We start from the raw sequence: 20,289 nt of genomic DNA on the forward strand, positions 1-20,289 counted from the left end.
TTGCAATGAAGCAACCTTGCATTTTCTGCATTGAATTTGCAGTACTGCTGTAAAGCTTTGAATTGAATTGGCAAATTAATTTGATTATTCATTACTAATCCTTGGCTAAGTGGGCTGGAGTGCATTCGAAACCACATGAGTTTACACTTATGACCACGGCTTGTGACTTTGCAATGGTGCTGCTTTATATGCATGAAGGAAAACATTTAACCGGAAGGCGCGCTCCCTTGTAAAATTCAGTCCCGTTCAGCACAGTGACCGCACCGTGTATACTAACTGTCTAGCTGTAGACTACCAGGGGAAATGCACATAATTGCATTATTCCTTCATAAATAAAGAAAACAAGCAGGCTTTCTTTGAAGTGCCCTTAGACTTTTGGTTCCCATTGTATATTTGCTTGATCTACTTGTGAAATTTAACTAGCCGAGCACTAAATCTTATGAGGCAGTTTAGATGGGCTTTTTTCCTCACACTGCTTACGGAATTATTGATGCTAGTTTTGAGCGTGTCGTGCATTGTGCCGATCGACAATCCTTTAGGGTCAGATATTGCCAATTGACACAGGCTATTGCCAAACCCTATTATGCAATATGTTCCTGATGTTTTGCAGTATTGCCGCCTAGGCCAGTATAAAAGAGCTTGCAGTGTGTGGTCATCGGTCAATCTCGCTAATGGTGACCAAACTAACGTTAGCAGAAATGGCAAGCTTTCATAGCTTGGAACATCAATTGTAATGGTAAGAGTCCTGATGAAATTTTCAAGAAGAGGCGTCTACAAGGACGGGAAAGTGGTATCATCACATGCACGTGCGAGTGTATGGCAGCTCGCCTGTAGGTCTCTGACATAATTCTAGATCTACCAGTTTGCCAAGAAACCGAAAGAACTGCTGCCTACCCATTCGTCATTTCCGGTTTCCTGTGAAAACAGCTCAATGGAGAGACGCGGCCAATGCAGTCGAGAATGTGGATAATGTGGGGCCGCATTACAAGCGGTTTGCCAATGCCATCAAATCGAAGCATTGTAAAATTTGAAAGATGTACCTTATCCAATAAACTATGAATTATTATTTAATTTAACCACACTTGCAGCAAACTTGATTCTGCATCTTGTGTTAAACATGATCATCATAAGCATGAAAGCTCATAAGCTCTCATTTTCATATTGATCTTTGAGGCAAGAAGACAGCCAGTTCCACCTGCTAAGATGGAAGAGAGAGTGAGGGGGGTAGGAGAAGAAAGGAAGAATGCATTCCCTCTGTTCTGCCAGAGGTGCCGGCTCTTGGTTGGTGTCGCCTGCTGAGCTTTGGGGGAGTGGGGGACATGCAGACTGTCCGCCCTGCCGCTTTCTTAGCCCTTGGCGTGTTGTGGGCATAACTCTCCTCTGTCTGACTTCCTCTCCTTTCTATCCCCTTGGTTACCACAGCAACAGTTGTTGAGGTCAGCCTTGGGTCAGCCATAGCCTCTGAATCCCATTCTGTACGGAAAGTAGGAGGGGAAAATTGAAAAGTACACTTTCGCTTTAGCATCTGTCGGTTATAAACATTTCAGTTGACTTTTATGGGGGTAAACAAGGGGACAGAATGGGGGCCGGCGTAATTCTCTCTCCCCTTTTCTTCCTACCGCTCGGCTGCTCTATGCATGACATTGGACAAAAGGGTAAGGAAAATCCGTTTTTAAACTTGGAGGTGATTGTCTCCAATTGGCTGCTGCCCCAGCTGCAGAATGGTTTTAATTGTGTTTTAATTCAAAATGTCATAATGACTTCCCGCTCAGCTGCTTCTTAGGGCACATGCTCACATCAGTAGTACTGCTTGTGTCAGTGGCATTTCCTCAAAAGAGCCATTTCAAACCGGAAGGAATAATTAATTGCTACATTTACAAGCTGGCCTGTGCTATTAAACCATAGCGACCATGAATGCAAGAAAAGGGGTTGCTTCCTACTGTTCAAAATAGTAAGAAGATTTTAAATGAGCATAAAGAACTGTGACTTGGCAACACTGATATGATGAATGTGCGTGCTTAATGAACAAAGTTTTGAACAGCACAGTGTTCCTGTCTCTCAGGAAGAAGCTGTAGGGAAGAGGGAAACTGGAAGAATTGTAATTTTAACTGATGCAGTTTTAGAAATAACAAACAATCTACCAGCATGCTTTTGCGATCAAGGTATTGGACAGCCATGTGATAAGATGATTGAAGAAAATAGTCCTGCTTCTGGTTCACTGCATTAGCTGGAATTCTGAAAGTCTAAAACTTGGTGATAGTATAAATTCAAGAGCATGGAATGGGCTTTTGCCAGTCGCGAAAGGAATTGCCCTTGGCACCATTTCAAAATGCAAGAGTAGACCTGGCCTGCCCTCAGTCTGCTCTTACTTTACAAAGGGTGTGGCTGTTTGCCTGTGCAGACACATGGAGGTCCTGTTTGACTTCCTGTCAAGTGATTGATTTTCTTGAGTCATTGTGTTTTTTGGGGTTTTTTTGGGTTTTTTTTTTTAACCTGTTGGAACAAGTTGAATGTTTTCAGCTCAAAGGGATGGAGAGGGCTTTTGTCTCTTTCTAATATACAGTCATATATATATATATATATATATATATATATATATATATATATATATATATATATATATATGGACATATATATGCATATATATATATATATATATATATATATATATATATATATATATATGCATATATATATATGCATATATATGCATATATATATATGCATATATATATATATATATATATATATATATATATATATATATATATAAAATTACATTACAGTAAATAAAGTATAGTATATAGTATATACATTATAAAGTTGGAACAGCAAGGCCTATTCCTTTGTTTTTGTAATACACTGAATACATTTCGGGTTCAGATAAAAAGATGATCATGTTCAGAAGAGTTCTGAATTTCCTATTTTGTTTCCTGCTTTTTACACCTAGATGTGTTAAACTACTTTGAACACATTTGGTATCAGACCACCCGATTTTTAGGTGTGCAAAAGTATTGGAAGAAAGAAAGTAAATAACACTTAATATTTGGTAACACTGCATCAAGCTGGCCACCTATTTACATAACCAAGCTGTTGCATTCTTCTTTTGTGATGCTTTTTCAGGCTTTTACTGCAGCATCTTTCAGTTGTTTTTTTTCTGGAGGTTTTTCCCTTCAATCTCCGCTTGAGGAGGTGAAATGCATGCTCAGTTAGGTTAAGATTTGGCGATTGACTTGGCCAGTCAAGAACCTTCCATGTTTTCTCCCTAATTAAGTTCTTTGTTGTGTTGGCAGTGTGTTTTGGGTCATTATCTTGCTGTAGGATGAAGTTCCTCCCAATTAGCTTGGATGCATTTCTCTGTAAATTGGCAGCCAAAATGTTTTTGTTGACTTCTGTAATCATCAATAAAGATTAGTGAGCATACTCCAGAAGCAGGCGTGCAAGCCCATGCCATGACACTTCCTCCACCGTGCTTCACAGATGAGCTTGTATGTTTTGGATCATGAATAGATCCCTTCTTTGTCCCACACTTTGGCCTTTCCAAGGTTAATCTCAGTCTCATCAGTCCATAAAACTTTGTTCCAGAACGTTTGTGGCTTATCTCTGTGCTTCTTTGCAAATTGAAATCTTGCCTTTCAATTGTTACTACTGATTCGTGGTTTACATCTTGTGGTATAGCCGTAAAACACACAGTAAAAGAAATCTCAGGTTGTCGTCGTCGTCGTCGTCGTCGTCGTCGTCGTCGTCGTCGTCGTCGTCGTCGTCGTCGTCGTCGTCGTCGTCGTCGTCGTCGTCGTCGTCGTCGTCGTCGTCGTCGTCGTCGTCGTCGTCGTCGTCGTCGTCGTCAACATTTCTCTTAACATTTATTGTCTCTTCAAAAGCTATGACTGTTATGAATTCAGTTCCCCAGTCAATGGCGACAAAATAGCTCCAAAACTGAAACTAACTCGCTTGCTATAGCCAACCAAAAATAACAGTTATATGTAATACATGTAACGTTTGCATATTGCCTCATTCGCTTAGCTAGCTCGTCAGATAGTGAAAGCTATTTGCCCATAGCTAGGATCTAAGCATTCTAACCTTAACAAGGTAGCTAGATTATGATGCTAGCTTCTCTCTTATCTGGTGATGTTGCAGAGTAGCACCTGAGGTTTATCTTAGCGGACAAAGCTTTAGATCTTTTTCAACATGCTTGTAAGTGAAGCCTAAGCTTCTTCTTGTTTGTTTCTTTTTTTTTTTGGCAGCCCTGGACCTGAGTGTGGAGTTTGGGGCAAGTGAGGGCCACTGCCTCTCACCAGGCCACAGTCACATGGTCCAGTCAGTCACTCCAGCTCAGTCGCCCCAACAACAATGCCCACCCCTGCAGAAAAGACATTTGAATTGCCTGTGCTAAAAAAAGCCGTTTATTTCCAGCCATACCCAAAATATCACCCTACTCCTGCCACCATTTTGGTGCATGTGTCAAACTTCAGTTTCAGTGGGATAGGCTTGTCCTTTTGATTTGTAGTGCCTGGTTTCTGTCTGCCTTTGCCGTCAGCCATGTACAAACTGGTTCCAACCCACGTGGTCTGCACCAGGCGCTGCATTCTCTCCCAACACTCACCCACCTGAGGTTAAATTGCTGCATAGTTCTAAATGTCTGGAATGTGACTGGAGTCCCAGATAAGGGGCTTTGCCTTTCCCTGAGTTACACAGTGAAGATTTTGTGTGGCATGTATGATTTTTCTGACTTCAGGACCCAAGGTTATTGGGACAGATCATACAGCAGCCACCGTTTGTGACTAACCTTCATCTACAGTGCCATGGAAAATGTAATTGCCTCCTTCCCGATTTCTTCTATTATTGCATTAAAGTCATTTAACTTGTGTGAGAGCAATTGCCCCCTTAATATTAATAACTGGTTGCGTCACCTTGAGCAACGGCAACCAAACACTTCCTGAAATTTGATATCAACCTTTCACATCACTGGGCATTTTAGCCCACTTTTCTTTGCTGAACTACTTTAAAGCCTCTGAGGCTCCACTGAACCACAGTGAGAGCGGTGAATCTTTCCAGGATTGCACAGTTGTAAAAAGACACTTGGAAGAGCCCCAACTTTTGGGATAATATATGGATAGATTAATCATAAATTGAAAACTTTTTGAACCATATGGGTCCCATTATGTCCGTCGTAAAGTAAATACAGCATTTCACAGTAACAACATCATACAAAAAGTCAACTTGGTGGTGGCTGTGTGATGGTGTGGGGATGCTTCGCAGCCTCGGCACCTGGACAACTTTACATTAGTGAACAAACCTTCTCTGTACCAGAAATTCTCAAGGAGCATGTCTGATCATCTGTCTATGAGCTGAAGCATAATCGTGGTATGTAGCAAGTAGGAGTGTTAACGGTTAACCGGTTAACCAAAACTGATTTATAACCGGTTACAAATAATTGATAACCAATGTTTTTTTTTTCTGAAGGTGAGATTTTAAGCTCAGTTTAAAATAAATGCATGTTCATCACCACGCGTTTTATTGCAGTTCTAAACTAGCAATCGACTGGCTTCAGTAGTTTGAGCAAGCAATCTGGCCATTTCAGGGTGTTTAAAATGCAAACACCACAGGGAGTTGAATGCTACAGTATTAGAGTTATCAAAGAATTTCTGTGGCTTTTGGTTGACTTATGTCGTTTCCTAAGGTTCACAGAAGATCCGTGTTTATTCGTTGACACGCAAATTCAAACTACAGCAAACTGAACTTAGCTTTCCACTCTGCTGTATCTACATAAAAATAAATAAAGCAATACATTATCATTAGGCTATTTATCATCAGATATTGAAAGCGATGGACGTAAACCACAGGCATTTAACTATGGATTTCTGCAACTGTGAGGTTACACTGCACAATGTCAATGTAAATGTAAATATTTAATTTGGTAATTAGGCTGACTTACTATTATCTGACTTACAATGTTGACATTTAACTATTGAGATGGCCCAAAATAACATTGGAAAATACAATTAAATTTCTCAGTAATCCAGCAAGACAATGATGCAAAACAGAAAACTAAATCCACATCAGATTGACAAAAAATTATCAAAATGAAAGTTTTGAGTGGTCTGGTTAGTCCTTTAATCCATAATCCATTTGTCTAAAGATCTGAAACCATTCTGTATGGCAAATATGTGATAATTGAGGAAATCAGAAAAGTGGCAAATACAGTTAGTATCTTTGAAGTAAAGAAAAGAACAGCATCGAGTGTAATATTAGGATTATACGATGGTTACCAACAAAAGGTTACCGTTTTATTATTATTATTATTATTATTAGGCCTGTTCAACAAAATCTAAAGATAGGCTAGAATGGTGAAAATGCAAGTCTTTGTGAAGTTTGTTCCTTAGTTCACCAAAGAAATGCAGGCTGATGACTGCAATTGAATTTCATTCGGCCACATAATTACAGCAGAGAAAAGAGAATAAAGTTCAAGATCCAAAACATGTATTATCACACACAAGGTGAGGGGGTGTTTACTGGTACTATTGCCACGACAGTGATGCGGTTAGGGGCGAGGCCCTTTGCTTTAATGTTGTTTTGAGCTAACAACATCAACAAAATGTGTAAATTTGCACAAATGAGCATATCAACAATTTATCACTCAAGCAAGCAAGAAAAGTGCACAATTTCTTTTTAAAAAGCCATTGTTTGTTCTATTTTTCTCGTCAAATAATCACATGCACATGTCACTCCCAAATGTTTTTGCTGAGGTGCGTTCAAATGGGCAAGTAGTGGCAAACGTTCCCCAAGATTTAACTTTTTTCTTTTAGCTTTATGTTCTCCATGAACATTTGCAAACATAAGCGAACAGTTTGAAAACACAAACATGGATGGCGTCAGATTTGTTTCTTGCAATTAAACATTTCCGAATTTCTATTCTGCCCTAAGATGAACTGGTGCCCTGTCCAGGGTGTATACCTGCCTTTTGCCCAATGTATGCTGGGATAGGCTCCAGCCCCCCTGCGACCCTGTTCAGGATATGCGGGTTATGATAGTGGATGGATGGATGGAATTTCGATTCAAACCCTTCAACTTCCACTGATTAAAGAGAAACGTTTGTCGAAAACATTTTCAGCTGTTCGCTGAATTTGAACAAGACTCTGGTCAAATTAACTAACCTCCATAGCTGATATCATTAGAACAAAAGGCAATTTAATCTACAATGTGCTACATTGTAAAACATCGTAGTCCCGTCCCTGCCGTTTGAACAGAATAATTAAATACAGGAGTTTTGAATGTAACACGTGGCAACTGTGGCTTAATTCTTTAGACTATTGATGTGGAGACCATCAAGATTTCATATTATCACAGGATACCATAACATAATAATGCGGAGCATTTAGAATTGACCAAATAATGATTTTAAAATTGTGTTTTGTGTTTACTGAAGTTCCCTGTCTATAATATTAAAAGATCATGCAGTGTGTCAAACATGCAATAATTGAGTAATCAGGAAGGGGGCAAATACCTTTTCACAGCACTCTAGTTCTATAACTGCTTATTGTTTGTTTCTGTTTTTTGTGCAGTGGCTGCATTAGATGTGGCTGCAAAATAAAATAAACATTTGGCAGCCACATCCAGCTAATCATCTGCATGAAAAAAGTACATTGTATTTGCATGTGAGTTCTGTTTGGAAGACACACATCAGAGAGTTCTGATGGCAGGAATTTTAGACTTCAGAATTAAGATGCAAAATACACAGATTTTAACTAGCTTCTCTGTCCTGAGTCATGCTCTGTTTGTGTTATGTTGGAGTGAGCAAAGTACAAATGATGACATGGGCTATGTGATATGACAGACATTGGACATCCCCTGGGTCCTAGCTTGTGTCTAATCGCATTTTGATAGTCGTCCCCCAGAAACCCATCATCTTGGAAAGTCTGCTTCGCCCATGAACTGTTTTCTGGTTTCAGCTGAAATGGAGAAATCTTTGCACCGTTCTTTATCAAAAGGTCTTCCTGGTTTTCCTTTTTCCTTTTCTTTTTTGTGAAGTTATTTTGGATCTTCATTTTGGATAAATACACAAAGTAAACAACCGTAGGGCAACTGAAGCTAAACCCCTTACCTGGAAGTCTCAAGTGACCTTAAGCAAATATTGCAAATGAGTTGTGCATAATCAGTGACAGAACCTACTCTGCTCCACCATATTTTCCTCTGATTTCTCTCCAGCATTTGGGTACAGCTGTGTCTTTGCTAGATAGACAGTTTGAAGGTATACATACCCATTTCTTTTTTGCATTTTACAGCGGACAGACGATAATGAATGATTGAAATTCCATTCGGAAAACCATCACTGAAAAGTGTTAACATCTTCATATTTTCTCATCTTTAATGTGGTTATTATAGTTATTTATGAGTGCTGGCTTATTCTGTAAACCTTTGAAATTGCGTTTCCTTACTTTGAATGTAGTTTTGTATAGGGATTCTTGTATTGGCAAAGCTACAGTGTTCAATGTCTTTATCAAATTTAGTTTTTTTTTTTGCCAATAACTGATTTTAAATTGGAATCAAGCATCCAAGTGAATACCCTCTGATGTATTTCTTCCGGAACTAAACAAAAAATCCAAAGGTCCAAAATGACATTTTCCTTGCTATGTGTATTATAAAGGAGTTGAAGGTGTTTTAAGAACACTATAAAAAATAAAATAAAAAATAAAGTATCAAAATGCACAGTCCAAAAATAAATCCACACGATCACAATGAAGAAAATGTGACTTTAAATGAGCCATTTGGAATTAAATTAGCCTTCAAGACGCAGTCGCTGAAACAGCCTGTTCTTGGTAAAGCTCACGAGATGCGCTGGAGAATAGGCATGTAAAACTGGATAGAGATTGGTTTTGGCCACATTATGTCTCAACTTGCAATATATTAATACTTTATTTGTTTTTCTCCTTCCCTCCTGTGTCACTCCTTCGAATATCATCAGGAATCTACCTAAGGTAAGGTCTGTTCCACGTGGAATGTGTCATTTTAAGGAAACATTTCACTTATTATGCATTTCTGCATATTATGTTTATTTCAAAATGTTTCATCTATGTAAGCAAAGTATTGTTTTGATGCTTATTTTGTTTACTTGGAAATGTTTAGTTGGAAATTCTATTAATTGAATGTTTAACAACTGATTTTAGCTAGTGACCACATTTACATGCACACAATATTTTGGTAATGCTTTCCCTTTCATAGTGACAAAATTTACTGTGTTCATTTCTTGTTCAAATTCTCGTGCCATTTAAAAAAACCAAAATAACAAAACAAATCTGACTTACCTGGCATGAATCTAACTTAGAAACATGAATAAAAATTGGGATACATTTGTGTAAACCAGTGACCGATCGATGGCAACCTGCAACCCATGTCATGTGCAGTTGCGGGAAAGAAAACCCCATGGGCGTGAATGTGTTGGTGTGTCCCATGAGACTGGCCATCGCAGGATCGATAGCATCATCTTTGTTGCATTTGGTACACAAATCTGACCGTCTGCATGCATCATTTGTCTGAACTCCACTAGCATAGCCCTTACTAGTATACCGGAAATGCCATTCAGCGGGGCTTCCACTTACCTTCCTATAGTGTTGCATAGGTGTCACTTATTGTGAAGGTAAATGAGACGGTGCTAACTAGCCTGTTTGTTTTCTTTTTGAGATGTGACAAGAAATAGAAACTAGTATTTTCCTTCCTGCTCTCCCACAGGTTTTTGCCTATGATTACTGCTTCTGGTCAATGGACGAGTCTGCAACAGACAAGTTTGCCGGTAGGTTGTTTTTTTTAAGTTCATCGTTTACTGAAGGCACTGAACGGGGGAATGCCTGGGTGGAAAATCCTGTCAAAATACTGTTGTGAGCCACGCCACTGCCCGGTGTCGAATCCAGATGTGTCACTGGTGGTCCACTGGGATGCCACGCGATTGGCCTTTGTGTTGCCCATGTAGTCTCCCTACTCTCCTCTGGTCAGTTAAAGCGTTGAGTGCAAGCCTCCTGTGCAATAACACCACTGTTCAGCTGGTGGCCTGCACTGTGCCACTCAAAGCAGCGATGGCTGGCTACATGCATTTTGGAGGATGTGTGGAGCTTGGTTCCTCCAAAGCCATTAGCCAGCCAACAGCAACAACTACAGCTGCAGTTTGGGAATAAAGGAAAAGAGAGTAATAAAAATGAATGCTAGATATACATCCATGTATGTATACCAGCATTTAACCCACATAATCAGATCAGTTTAATTTATTCTTTACACAAGAAGCTACAATTGAATTGCAAGTGAATGCGACTGAGAAGGCAACTGTTTTTGTCCATCCTTTTTGCATCTTAGGTCAGGATGTGGTCTTCCAGTGTCTTGGAGAGAGTCTTTTGCACAATGCCTTTGAGGGCTACAATGCCTGCATCTTCGCTTATGGTCAGACTGGTAGGTTACAGGAGTGACATGAAATGATCCCAGACAATAGAAATAATATTTTTATATTTCTCTGTACATCACTGTGATCTAATGGTCAATGTTTTTTTTTGTTTTTTGTGGGCGGGTTGTGTATGTTGCTTGCGTACTCACTTGGCTCTGTCTGCATGGTCCCATCCCCTCTTTGGCTATCTTGCACGCTCAATGGCCGCAGGCTCGGGTAAGTCATTCACCATGATGGGCTCGGTGGACCAACCGGGCCTAATCCCGCGCCTCTGCAGCTCGTTGTTTGAGCGCACGGTGCAGCACCAGAGGGAAGAGGAGAGTTTCACTGTGGAGGTGTCTTACATGGAGATCTACAACGAGAAGGTCCGTGATCTGCTGGACCCCAAAGGGTGAGGGCACAGTTATAGATCGGCCTCTGGCTCTCTTAGACCTTTTAAAGGGACCTCAACCCAAGAGACGATAATTTAGTGTATTCTGTCTTGCCCTCAGAATAATTGGTGTGATCTAATTGATGTCTTGCATCAAAGCCGCTTCTTATTGTCTGTCTGCAAAAGACTATTTTCAGTTTCTTATTGTCTTGTTGTCTGTATCTGCAAAAGACTATTTTGAGTGATGTCATTGGGATACAGCAACTCCTCTTAAGTGAATGGAGGTATCGTTGAATTGGAGAATGAGGAGCTTTGGTGGCAAAGCTTTTGTCCTAATTTAAAACAGGGGAGTGATTTTGCTTGGGTGACATCATTGTTTGGGGTGGGGCATTGTATATTTTTCTGTGCCAAAGTCACAGAGGTGACAAATTAGAAATGAAATCATTTTTAAAGACCAACATATAAATTATTTGTTTTGGTTTAATCTCTACAAAAGAGTAATTGCTGCATTCTGTTCAATGTTCAGACTTGTGATCACCAAGCTGGGGTATAACATTTCTGAGAGGATTTCCTGAATGTGTTTTTAAACACAAAATCTTGATTGGATTTTTACTGTGTGCTGTTCAGACTTCAACAACTTGTATCTCAATTTATGGAAATGCAAAGATGGCTACAGTTGATCCACTTTAGATGTGCTCCACACTTTGTCTTCATCACAGTTACAGTTACTTACACAGTTTCATACTGCTCACCTCAAAAATGGGGACTCACTGATTTAATATGTGCATTCATAACTTGCTGATTTATACACTTATTAATTCATTGAGTTCCCATTTTAGAGATAAGCAGTGTGAAACTGGTCAGTATTAATGAAACAGTCAACATAACCATTTTTGGCCAGGGGTGCACAACAACATAACTTACCATCTGCATACATTTTTTTTGTCCGAAATGAAGATGTTCAATATAATCAGGGTGACCATATGTTTTTTTTTCTGGTACAGTCCCATTTTTTTTATTTTTATTATTATTATTATTTTTTTTTTTTTTTACTTTCAGATGTCCTGACTTATAACCGAAATGTCCCTTATTTTCGTTCCTGGTGATTTGCATGGTTATTCTGATTGTGTAATTGCTGTGTTATGGTCGTATAAAGTACAATAGAGTGAATTCCGTGTTTTAGAATAGCCTACGTATACCACCTGCTACAACTAACAAACAAATCAATCATAATTTTGTCCATCTCACTCTAAGCAACAATTTAGCTGAGCGCGAAGGAAACGTCGGAGGTTGCAGCAATGTAGTAAAATATCACAAATGCGAACGTGTTTGTTTAATGAATATCTTCAGAATGTTGTTCACAAAAATCATTACATTCTCTTCTTTGCCCGGCGAAACCGTCTGATTTGCTGTGTGAATTTCTTGAACAGTTAATCGAGAAGCATTTACTCTTTAATGCCAGTATTTGGATTCATAAAAAAAGAGTCAAATGAATCTGATGTTACAATTGTGCCGATTTTAGTGGCCGCTATGTATTTAAAATGGATTACAGATGGATATGTTAGTTCCGATTATTATATCATTATATTATATTATTCAGCCTCTGGGTATATGGTCATATCATTCCGACAGATAGATGGCCAATGAGATTAACAAGAGTAAGGGACGACTGATACTTGATTAGGTGGACTGCGGTTACTTTGGTTTTGAGAACATAATAATGTGGCATCCCTTTGATAAACTTAGTCTTTTTTTCTTCAGAACAATCCACTGAAATATTTTTCTGAAAATATTTGAGGTGAGAAATTAGCAATGCAGTGGTTGAATCTTGATTCATATTTGATCTGCAACACCTAGTTTGAGAGTTTGATCTGAGTCTGGTGTGCCAGGTGAGCTGCATTGTTTGACTCATACGACATAAATGTTGTTCCTTCCAAAGGAAAAATTCTATATAAGAGAATTTGTGACTGCACCAAGTTCTGTTAAATAGCTAGTTTTAAGTGATTTAAGAACACATCTGTTTATACGAGTGGTTCTTGCATACGGCCAAATGTTCCCAAATATACGAGCACTTCCATGGATGGGGCTGTGGGACGACAGTGGTGTGAAAAAGTGTTTGGCCCCTTCCTGATTTTTTTTTTTTTGATGCTTGTCACACTTAAATGTTTCAGATCATCAAACAAATTTAAATATTAGTCAAAGTAAACACAAAATGCAGTTTTTAAATGAAGGTTTTTATTAAGGGAGAAAAAAAATCCAAACCTACATGGCCCTGTGTGAAAAAGTGATTGCCCCCTAAACCTAATAACTGGTTGGGCCACCCTTAGCAGCAACAACTGCAATCAAGCGTTTGCGATAACTTGCAATGAGTCTCTTACAGCGCTGTGGAGGAATTTTGGCCCACTCATCTTTGCAGAATTGTTGTAATTTAGCCACATTGGAGTGTTTGAGCATGAACCGCCTTTTTAAGGTCATGCCACAGCATCTCAATAGGATTCAGGTCAGGACTTTGACTAGGCCACTCCAAAGTCTTCATTTTGTTTTTCTTCAACCATTCAGAGGTGGACTTGCTGGTGTGTTTTGGATCATTGTCCTGTTGCGGAACCCAAGTTCGTTTCAGCTTGAGGTCACAAACAGATGGCCGGACATTCTCCTTCAGGATTTTTTGGTAGACAGCAGAATTCATGGTTCCATTTATCACAGCAAGTCTTCCAGGTCCTGAAGCAGCAAAACAGCCCCAGACCATCACACTACCACCACCATATTTTACTGTTGGTATGATGTTCTTTTTCTGAAATGCGGTGTTACTTTTACGCCAGATGTAATGGGACACACACCTTCCAAAAAGTTCAACTTTTGTCTCGTCAGACCACAGAGTATTTTCCCAAAAGTCTTGGGGATCATCAAGATGTTTCTGGCAAAATTGAGACGAGCCTTAATGTTCTTTTTGCTCAGCAGTGGTTTTCGTCTTGGAACTCTGCCATGCAGGCCATTTTTGCCCAGTCTCTTTCTTATGGTGGAGTAATGAACACTGACCTTAACTGAGGGAAGTGAGGCCTGCAGTTCTTTGGATGTTGTTGTGGGGTCTTTTGTGACCTCTTGGATGAGTCGTCGCTGCGCTCTTGGGGTAATTTTGGTCAGCCGGCCACTCCTGGGAAGGTTCACCACTGTCCCATGTTTTCGCCATTTGTGGATAATGGCTCTCACTGTGATTCGCTGGAGTCCCAAAGCTTTAGAAATGGCTTTATAACCTTGATAGATCTCAATTACTTTCTTTCTCATTTGTTCCTGAATTTCTTTAGATCTCGGCATGATGTGTAGCTTTTGAAGATCATTTGGTCTACTTCACTTTGTCAGGCAGGTCCTATTTAAGTGGTTTCTTGATTGAGAACAGGTGTGACAGTAATCAGGCCTGGGTGTGGCTAGAGAAATTGAACTCAGGTTTGATAAACCACGGTTAAGTTATGTTTTAACAGGGGGGCAATCACTTTTTCACACAGGGCCATGTAGGTTTGAATTTTTTTTCTCCCTTAATACTAAAAACCTTCATTTAAAAACTGCATTTTGTGTTTACTTGTGTTGTCTTTGAATAATATTTAAATTTGTTTGATGATCTGAAACATTTAAGTGTGACAATCATGCAAAAAAAAAAAAAAAAAAAAAAAAAAAAAAAAAAAAAAATCAGGAAGGGGGGCAAACACTTTTTCACACCACTGTATATCCCTAACCCTTGACCCCGCTGTGATAATTTCATTAGTTAAACTGTGGCCTCTGCTTTATTCCAAGGAGTCGGCAGTCTCTGAGAGTGAGAGAGCACAAGGTCCTGGGACCCTATGTGGATGGCTTGTCCCGCCTCGCCGTTGCCAGTTACAAGGTACAGTACTATTATGAGTTTAAAATTGCATAATGCAGGGAGGTTCAGGCTAGGACTATGTGCTGGTAAAAATCTTGATTGTGTCGTTTAAACCACAATTTCACAGTGTATGTACTCCATGTATGTACTCCAAGTGTTTCCATTTGGAAGTTTCAGCTATGACTTTTTGATTTGGACCAGTGGAGGTTTAATCTCCACAAAAGCGACTCATGGAATCCATTGTATTTAATGTTCTGTGTATAGTGTGGTATTATTATAGTAGTATTCATCTACCAATCTGAGGTTGTTAACAACATTGACAATTGACAGTAGTCATACAACATAACCAAGTTGTATAGAAGGTCAGTGGATGAAATGAGAGTAGTTCCGTTGAATGGGTATTAGCATTTTTCTTTATTTATTTCCCATGTAACATGGCTGTTTAGTGGACAAACTTGGCTTGGCAGGACAAATGGTCATTTGTGCAACAAAATGTTTTTATGGTTGGTAGAAAAAAAGTCAATGGATAGTGAATGGGGTTTATACTTTCCGACTTATCTTGGCACATAAGGTTACAAAAATTATTTTGAGTGTCATGCATTATAAGTTATTTAAAATATGTAAGAAAAACCTTATGTTCAGCGGGGGACATTTAATCAGAAATTAATCACTTTCTGACCTCACCATTTTAGATTTAATGCATTCTAACTTGGGATGTGACAAATCTTTTTTTTTTTTTTTTACAAGTTTTTGGAAACCGTTACCATCCCATTTTGAAAATGGTTAACCATGTAACCGATACTGTGTATCTAATATCTTATTTGTGAAGAGAAAGAAAAAGTGGAGTAGCCTACCGACAAATTGAATTGCATTTTTAAACTTTACTTTGGGCCATCTTAAAATAGATGAATTGAAATGTCAATATAGTAAGGTCGAATAATAGCCTAATTGCCAAATTAAGGATTTACATTTACATTTCATCGTGCTCACAGATGTCCAGCAGTCTGTAGTTAAAGCCGTGTAGGCTACCTTCAGGCATGCTGGTTGATTGCATGTCATTTTCTTAAAATCAGTTCATTATAATTCTGTGTTTTCATTTCTCTTCTATGGCTTCTGCCTGACAGACTTGTTTGGCATGAAATGTGCCCAATCTACTGCTATTGAGAACTTTGTTACAGACAGGATTGTGCACTCAGTGTCCAATATTGCCTGCTATACAGTAACGTGATGACGCAATACATCTGGTTTATTTTAGGCAGGGAATCAGACGGAAACGGTGTAAATATAAATATGTAATGGATTTTGTTCAGATATCGTAATGGACTGGTCTGATAATTTGACTTTTATGCCAATGGTTTCTGTACAATTTGGCTTATATCTTATGTAAGGGTAAATCTCGCCAATGCATCTTTGTTGTGACAGGATTAATGTAGTCCTTTTAAAGCACGGAATTTTCGCTTTCAATATCCGATGGATATGATCGGCTGACTGATCTAAGGATTTTTATTTTATGCCAACAATTTTACTTGATTTTAGAAATGGTTAAACTGCACGGTCCTAGAAGCTATTTGCAACATTGAGGTGGCGGACACCTGCTAGCAAGTCATAACTTTAAATACCGTTCACCTGTTACCCATCACACCATTATAAATAGTCTTGATATGAGAGGCTTTTTGGTGTTCGTTTTTTGTGGCTATTGAATTACGTCACAACACAGGAGACGGTTGATATTTGAAAGGCAATATGGAATTTGTAGTGTGCAATTCCACTGTCATTCCCACCTACTGTACCAAAGTAGAAGTCAATAAAACAACCAAAACGCAATCTTTCATTGCCACTTTAAACCTTCATTTGCAAAATAAAAAAACATGTAAACCCCTGATTTTTATTTTTATTATTTCATTTTTCCATTTTTAGATGGTAGAGATTGATTTCTAATTTCTGACTGAATGTCCCAGCAACTAATTAAGACCCAAGATACCAAGTGAAGCATGTTAACTATGGTTAACTGCTTTAATTGACCGATGCTGTGCATTGGTGCATTGCAAAAACTAACCCCAAGACCACCTCACCCTCTCTGTTTTCGGCAGGACATTGAGTCCCTGATGTCAGAGGGAAACAAATCACGCACTGTGGCTGCCACCAACATGAACGAGGAGAGCAGCCGCTCACATGCAGTCTTTATCATCATCCTCACGCACACACTGCAGGACCTGCAGTCTGGGGTATGCCCAGCTCACCCACTGCATGCTGATACATGCATGCTCAGTCCCATCATACTTGAATAGAACCACAGATTCTATACCATGGATAGAACCAATCCCAATTTGCTAACATGACAAAGTTCATCTCGTGGAGCCTAAAGACGATTGGGGACTTTTTCCTGTTCAACATGAATTGTCATTTTTAGATTGTACTTTTTCATCATTTTTAACTTGTCCATTATATTTTAATTATGTATTTATCCCATTGTCAATAATTTGTCATTAAACTCGGATTCTCTCACACACAGTACTGGAAAATAAATCAATAAATAATACCTTCCGACAGGTAAGCCAATCGGACAGTCAGCCATCGCTTTATCACCGCGGTCCTCTCCCGCCCCACCCCACCCCACCCCCAACTGCTGTTACCTAACCCTCACTGCTTCATTAAGCACAGAGCCCAGCCACATTAAGAATGCAGGAGCAGGCCTGTAATGCCCCCTCTCTATCAGGACTTGAATCATCTGACTGCCACATATGACCATTTCTTTCCTGGTTTTCGGAGCTCAATCATTTTGTCTTTGGCCAAACTTCCAGGCAAATTTAGGAGATTGGAGGTTGGGAGTCATTAATTCCCTCTTACACATACCATCGCACAAGCTCAAATGTGGTTTTGACCTATCTTTTGATTTAACCATCCTTTTATTCCACACAGCCCCCCAAAATCTAAGACATTTATTTACTGTGCTTCTGGAAGCCAGCAGTGGATATGGTTTTGCGACCTATAGCAGTCAATAGGGACAGGCCGGAATCTGAAGGCTTCCAATGTTTCATATTCTTACATATTGCTCTCACTACCCCCCCCTTTTACTCTTAATTCTCTTTTTATTGTTTTGTCTTCACTTTTGTTGCTGCCATCTCCTCTCCCATGCCATCGTATGTACTTCCATGTAGCGTTATGTGCGGTTATTGGAATGTAAAAGAGGTCCCAGTAAAGGGACCCTCTTATTTGAAGCACCCCTCCCATTCTCCAGCTCTGAACAAAAGCCAACACCATAATAGAGGATTGTTTGACTGACTCACACAATGGTCATTGTTCCTGTTCAGTGCTGGAAAAACTGTTTTCCTTAATTTATTTATTTTCATTAGCAATTAGCAAGGAAGTTGCACTAAAGATGAACATGGATAGGCTTCGGACTGTCTTTCCTGTATGCGCAGTGATTGGCTGTACGGACAGCGTAGTGTACAGTTACGCTCTCTCTCCCGCTCTGCAGACGAGTGGGGAGAAGGTGAGCAAGCTGAGTCTGGTGGACCTGGCAGGGAGTGAGCGGGCAGCCAAGACGGGCGCGGCAGGCGAGAGACTGAAAGAGGGCAGCAACATCAACAAGTCAGTGAGCATGGACATATCGACATCCTTGGACTCTTCTTTAGATGCTGGTTATATACTCTCCGATTCTTATCCTGATACACCCACTTGTGCTTCACTCATATAACACTTTAACATTGTCTTTTTCACCCCATGCTTTGTTAATGGAATATGGAAAGTGCGCATAGCACTTGCTGCCTGCGAGCTCATTTAATGACATTGGCACAGTGACAAATGGTGCCAAAATAATGCCTTTGGTTCTAATACAAAAGGATCCAGTTTAACTTAAGTTGCATGGCCAGAGTGGGTTTATTTGCATTCAATCCTTTTTTCACTGTGTCAATTTTCTATCGTGGCAGCAACTCAATTTATAAATACATGCATTGATTGTTATTATGTGTCTGTGTATGACTATACAGTACCCTTCGTAATGTTTAGGACAAAGCCTAAACCTATTTATTTATCTACCTCTGTACTCCACAATTTAGAAATTTGCAATAAAAAAAAAATCACATGTGGTTCAAGTGCACATTGTCAGATTTTAATAAAGGGCATTTTTATACATTCTGGTTTCACCATGTGGAAATTACAGCAGTGCTTATACATAGTCCCTCCATTTGCACCATAATGTTTTGACGCAGCAATGTTGTGTAAGTTAAAGTAGTCATGTTTCGTATTTTTCTCTTAAGTACTTCTTGGAAAACTGTAATCTGGCCTTCCCATTTCTGTGGTTAATCAGTGGTTTGCATCTTGCAATGTCGCCTCTATTTCTGTTCATGAAGTCTTCTCTGGACAGTGGTCATTGACAAATCCATACCCAACTCCTCTTTCTGATATATTGGACAGGTGTTTGGGGATTTTCATTTATTATGGAGAGAATTATTCTGTCATCAGGTCTTCCCTGGCCTGCCAGTACCTTTGCAATTATTAAGCTCGCAAGTGCTCTCTCTCTATTCTTAATTATGTTCCAAACAGTTGATTTTGCTCAGCCTAATGTTTGGCTGATGTCTCTGACCATTTTATTATTATTTTTTTCCCCTCAGTCTCATAATGGCTTCTTTGACTTTCATTGGCACAACTTTGGTCCTCAATTTTATTAATGGCAATAATAGTTTCCAATGGTGATCAAAAGACTAAAGGAAATACTAGGTGCTGAGAGCTCTTATACCTGCATTTAGAAGGCAATTAAACACTTCTGTGAGACCATTTGTCCCAAACTCTGGTGCCCTGAAATGGTGGGACTATATATGAACACCGCTGTAATTTCTACGTGGTGAAACCAAAATGTAATGTATAAAAATACCCTTTTTACATAACATTATTGGCATTTGGCAGACGCTCTTATCCAGAGCGACGTACAGTTGATTAGACTAAGCAGGAGACAATCCTCCCCTGGAGCAATGCAGGGTTAAGGGCCTTGCTCAAGGGCCCAACAGCTGTGCGGATCTTATTGTGGCTACACTGGGATTAGAACCACCAACCTTGTGTGTCCCAGTCATTTACCTTAACCACTACGCTACAGGCCACCCTTTGATACAATCTTTGATTCCAAGTCTAAAATTGTGGCAAATAAAGACATAATGGGTCCTTGTCTGAAACGTTACGGAGGGCACTGTACGTGTTTGTTTCATTGTGACAGCATTATGTGCATCTCCCAGTGTGTGACAGTACTTAGTGTGAATGTGTGTGACTGCTTTTAAGGGTGCTTCCTATCCCCACACAGGTCTCTCACCACTCTGGGGCTGGTGATCTCAGCCCTGGCAGACCAAGGTGCAGGGAAGAACAAAAGCAAATTTGTGCCCTACAGAGACTCTGTGCTCACCTGGCTGCTTAAGGTGAGGTGTGGATTCATCAACACTGCAGAGCAGAGAGCCGTGGTGGCGTGCAGCAGACTTGCAGTTGCAGTTCATTGCGCTTGCACACCAGGGTTCGATACCCGGTCCTGCCAAAAGTCAAGTTTGGCTGGCTCTCTTGGAGCGGCATAATTGGCTCGCTGCTCGGGAGGGACTTGACAGGGTGTGTGGGATTGCCGCACACAGCGCCTCGGAGTAACAATCTACTTGAGATGAG

General features: G+C 39.8%; 1 protein-coding gene across 1 annotated transcript; it reads left to right on the forward strand.

Moving 5' to 3' along the window:
• Positions 1 to 9,420: 9,420 nt before the first annotated feature.
• Positions 9,421 to 20,054, forward strand: LOC134015788 (kinesin-like protein KIF13B; the record flags this gene model as incomplete). Its single annotated transcript, XM_062455321.1, has 8 exons — positions 9,421 to 9,495; positions 9,727 to 9,787; positions 10,342 to 10,434; positions 10,637 to 10,817; positions 14,586 to 14,670; positions 16,740 to 16,874; positions 18,128 to 18,240; positions 19,943 to 20,054. Coding segments are annotated over exons 1-8 (855 nt in total), but the record flags the coding sequence as incomplete, so codon positions are not given.
• Between the last annotated feature and the right edge of the window lie 235 nt (positions 20,055 to 20,289).

Source organism: Osmerus eperlanus, unplaced genomic scaffold, assembly GCF_963692335.1.
Source record: "Osmerus eperlanus unplaced genomic scaffold, fOsmEpe2.1 SCAFFOLD_491, whole genome shotgun sequence".
In the NCBI taxonomy this organism is placed as follows: Eukaryota; Metazoa; Chordata; class Actinopteri; order Osmeriformes; family Osmeridae; genus Osmerus; species Osmerus eperlanus.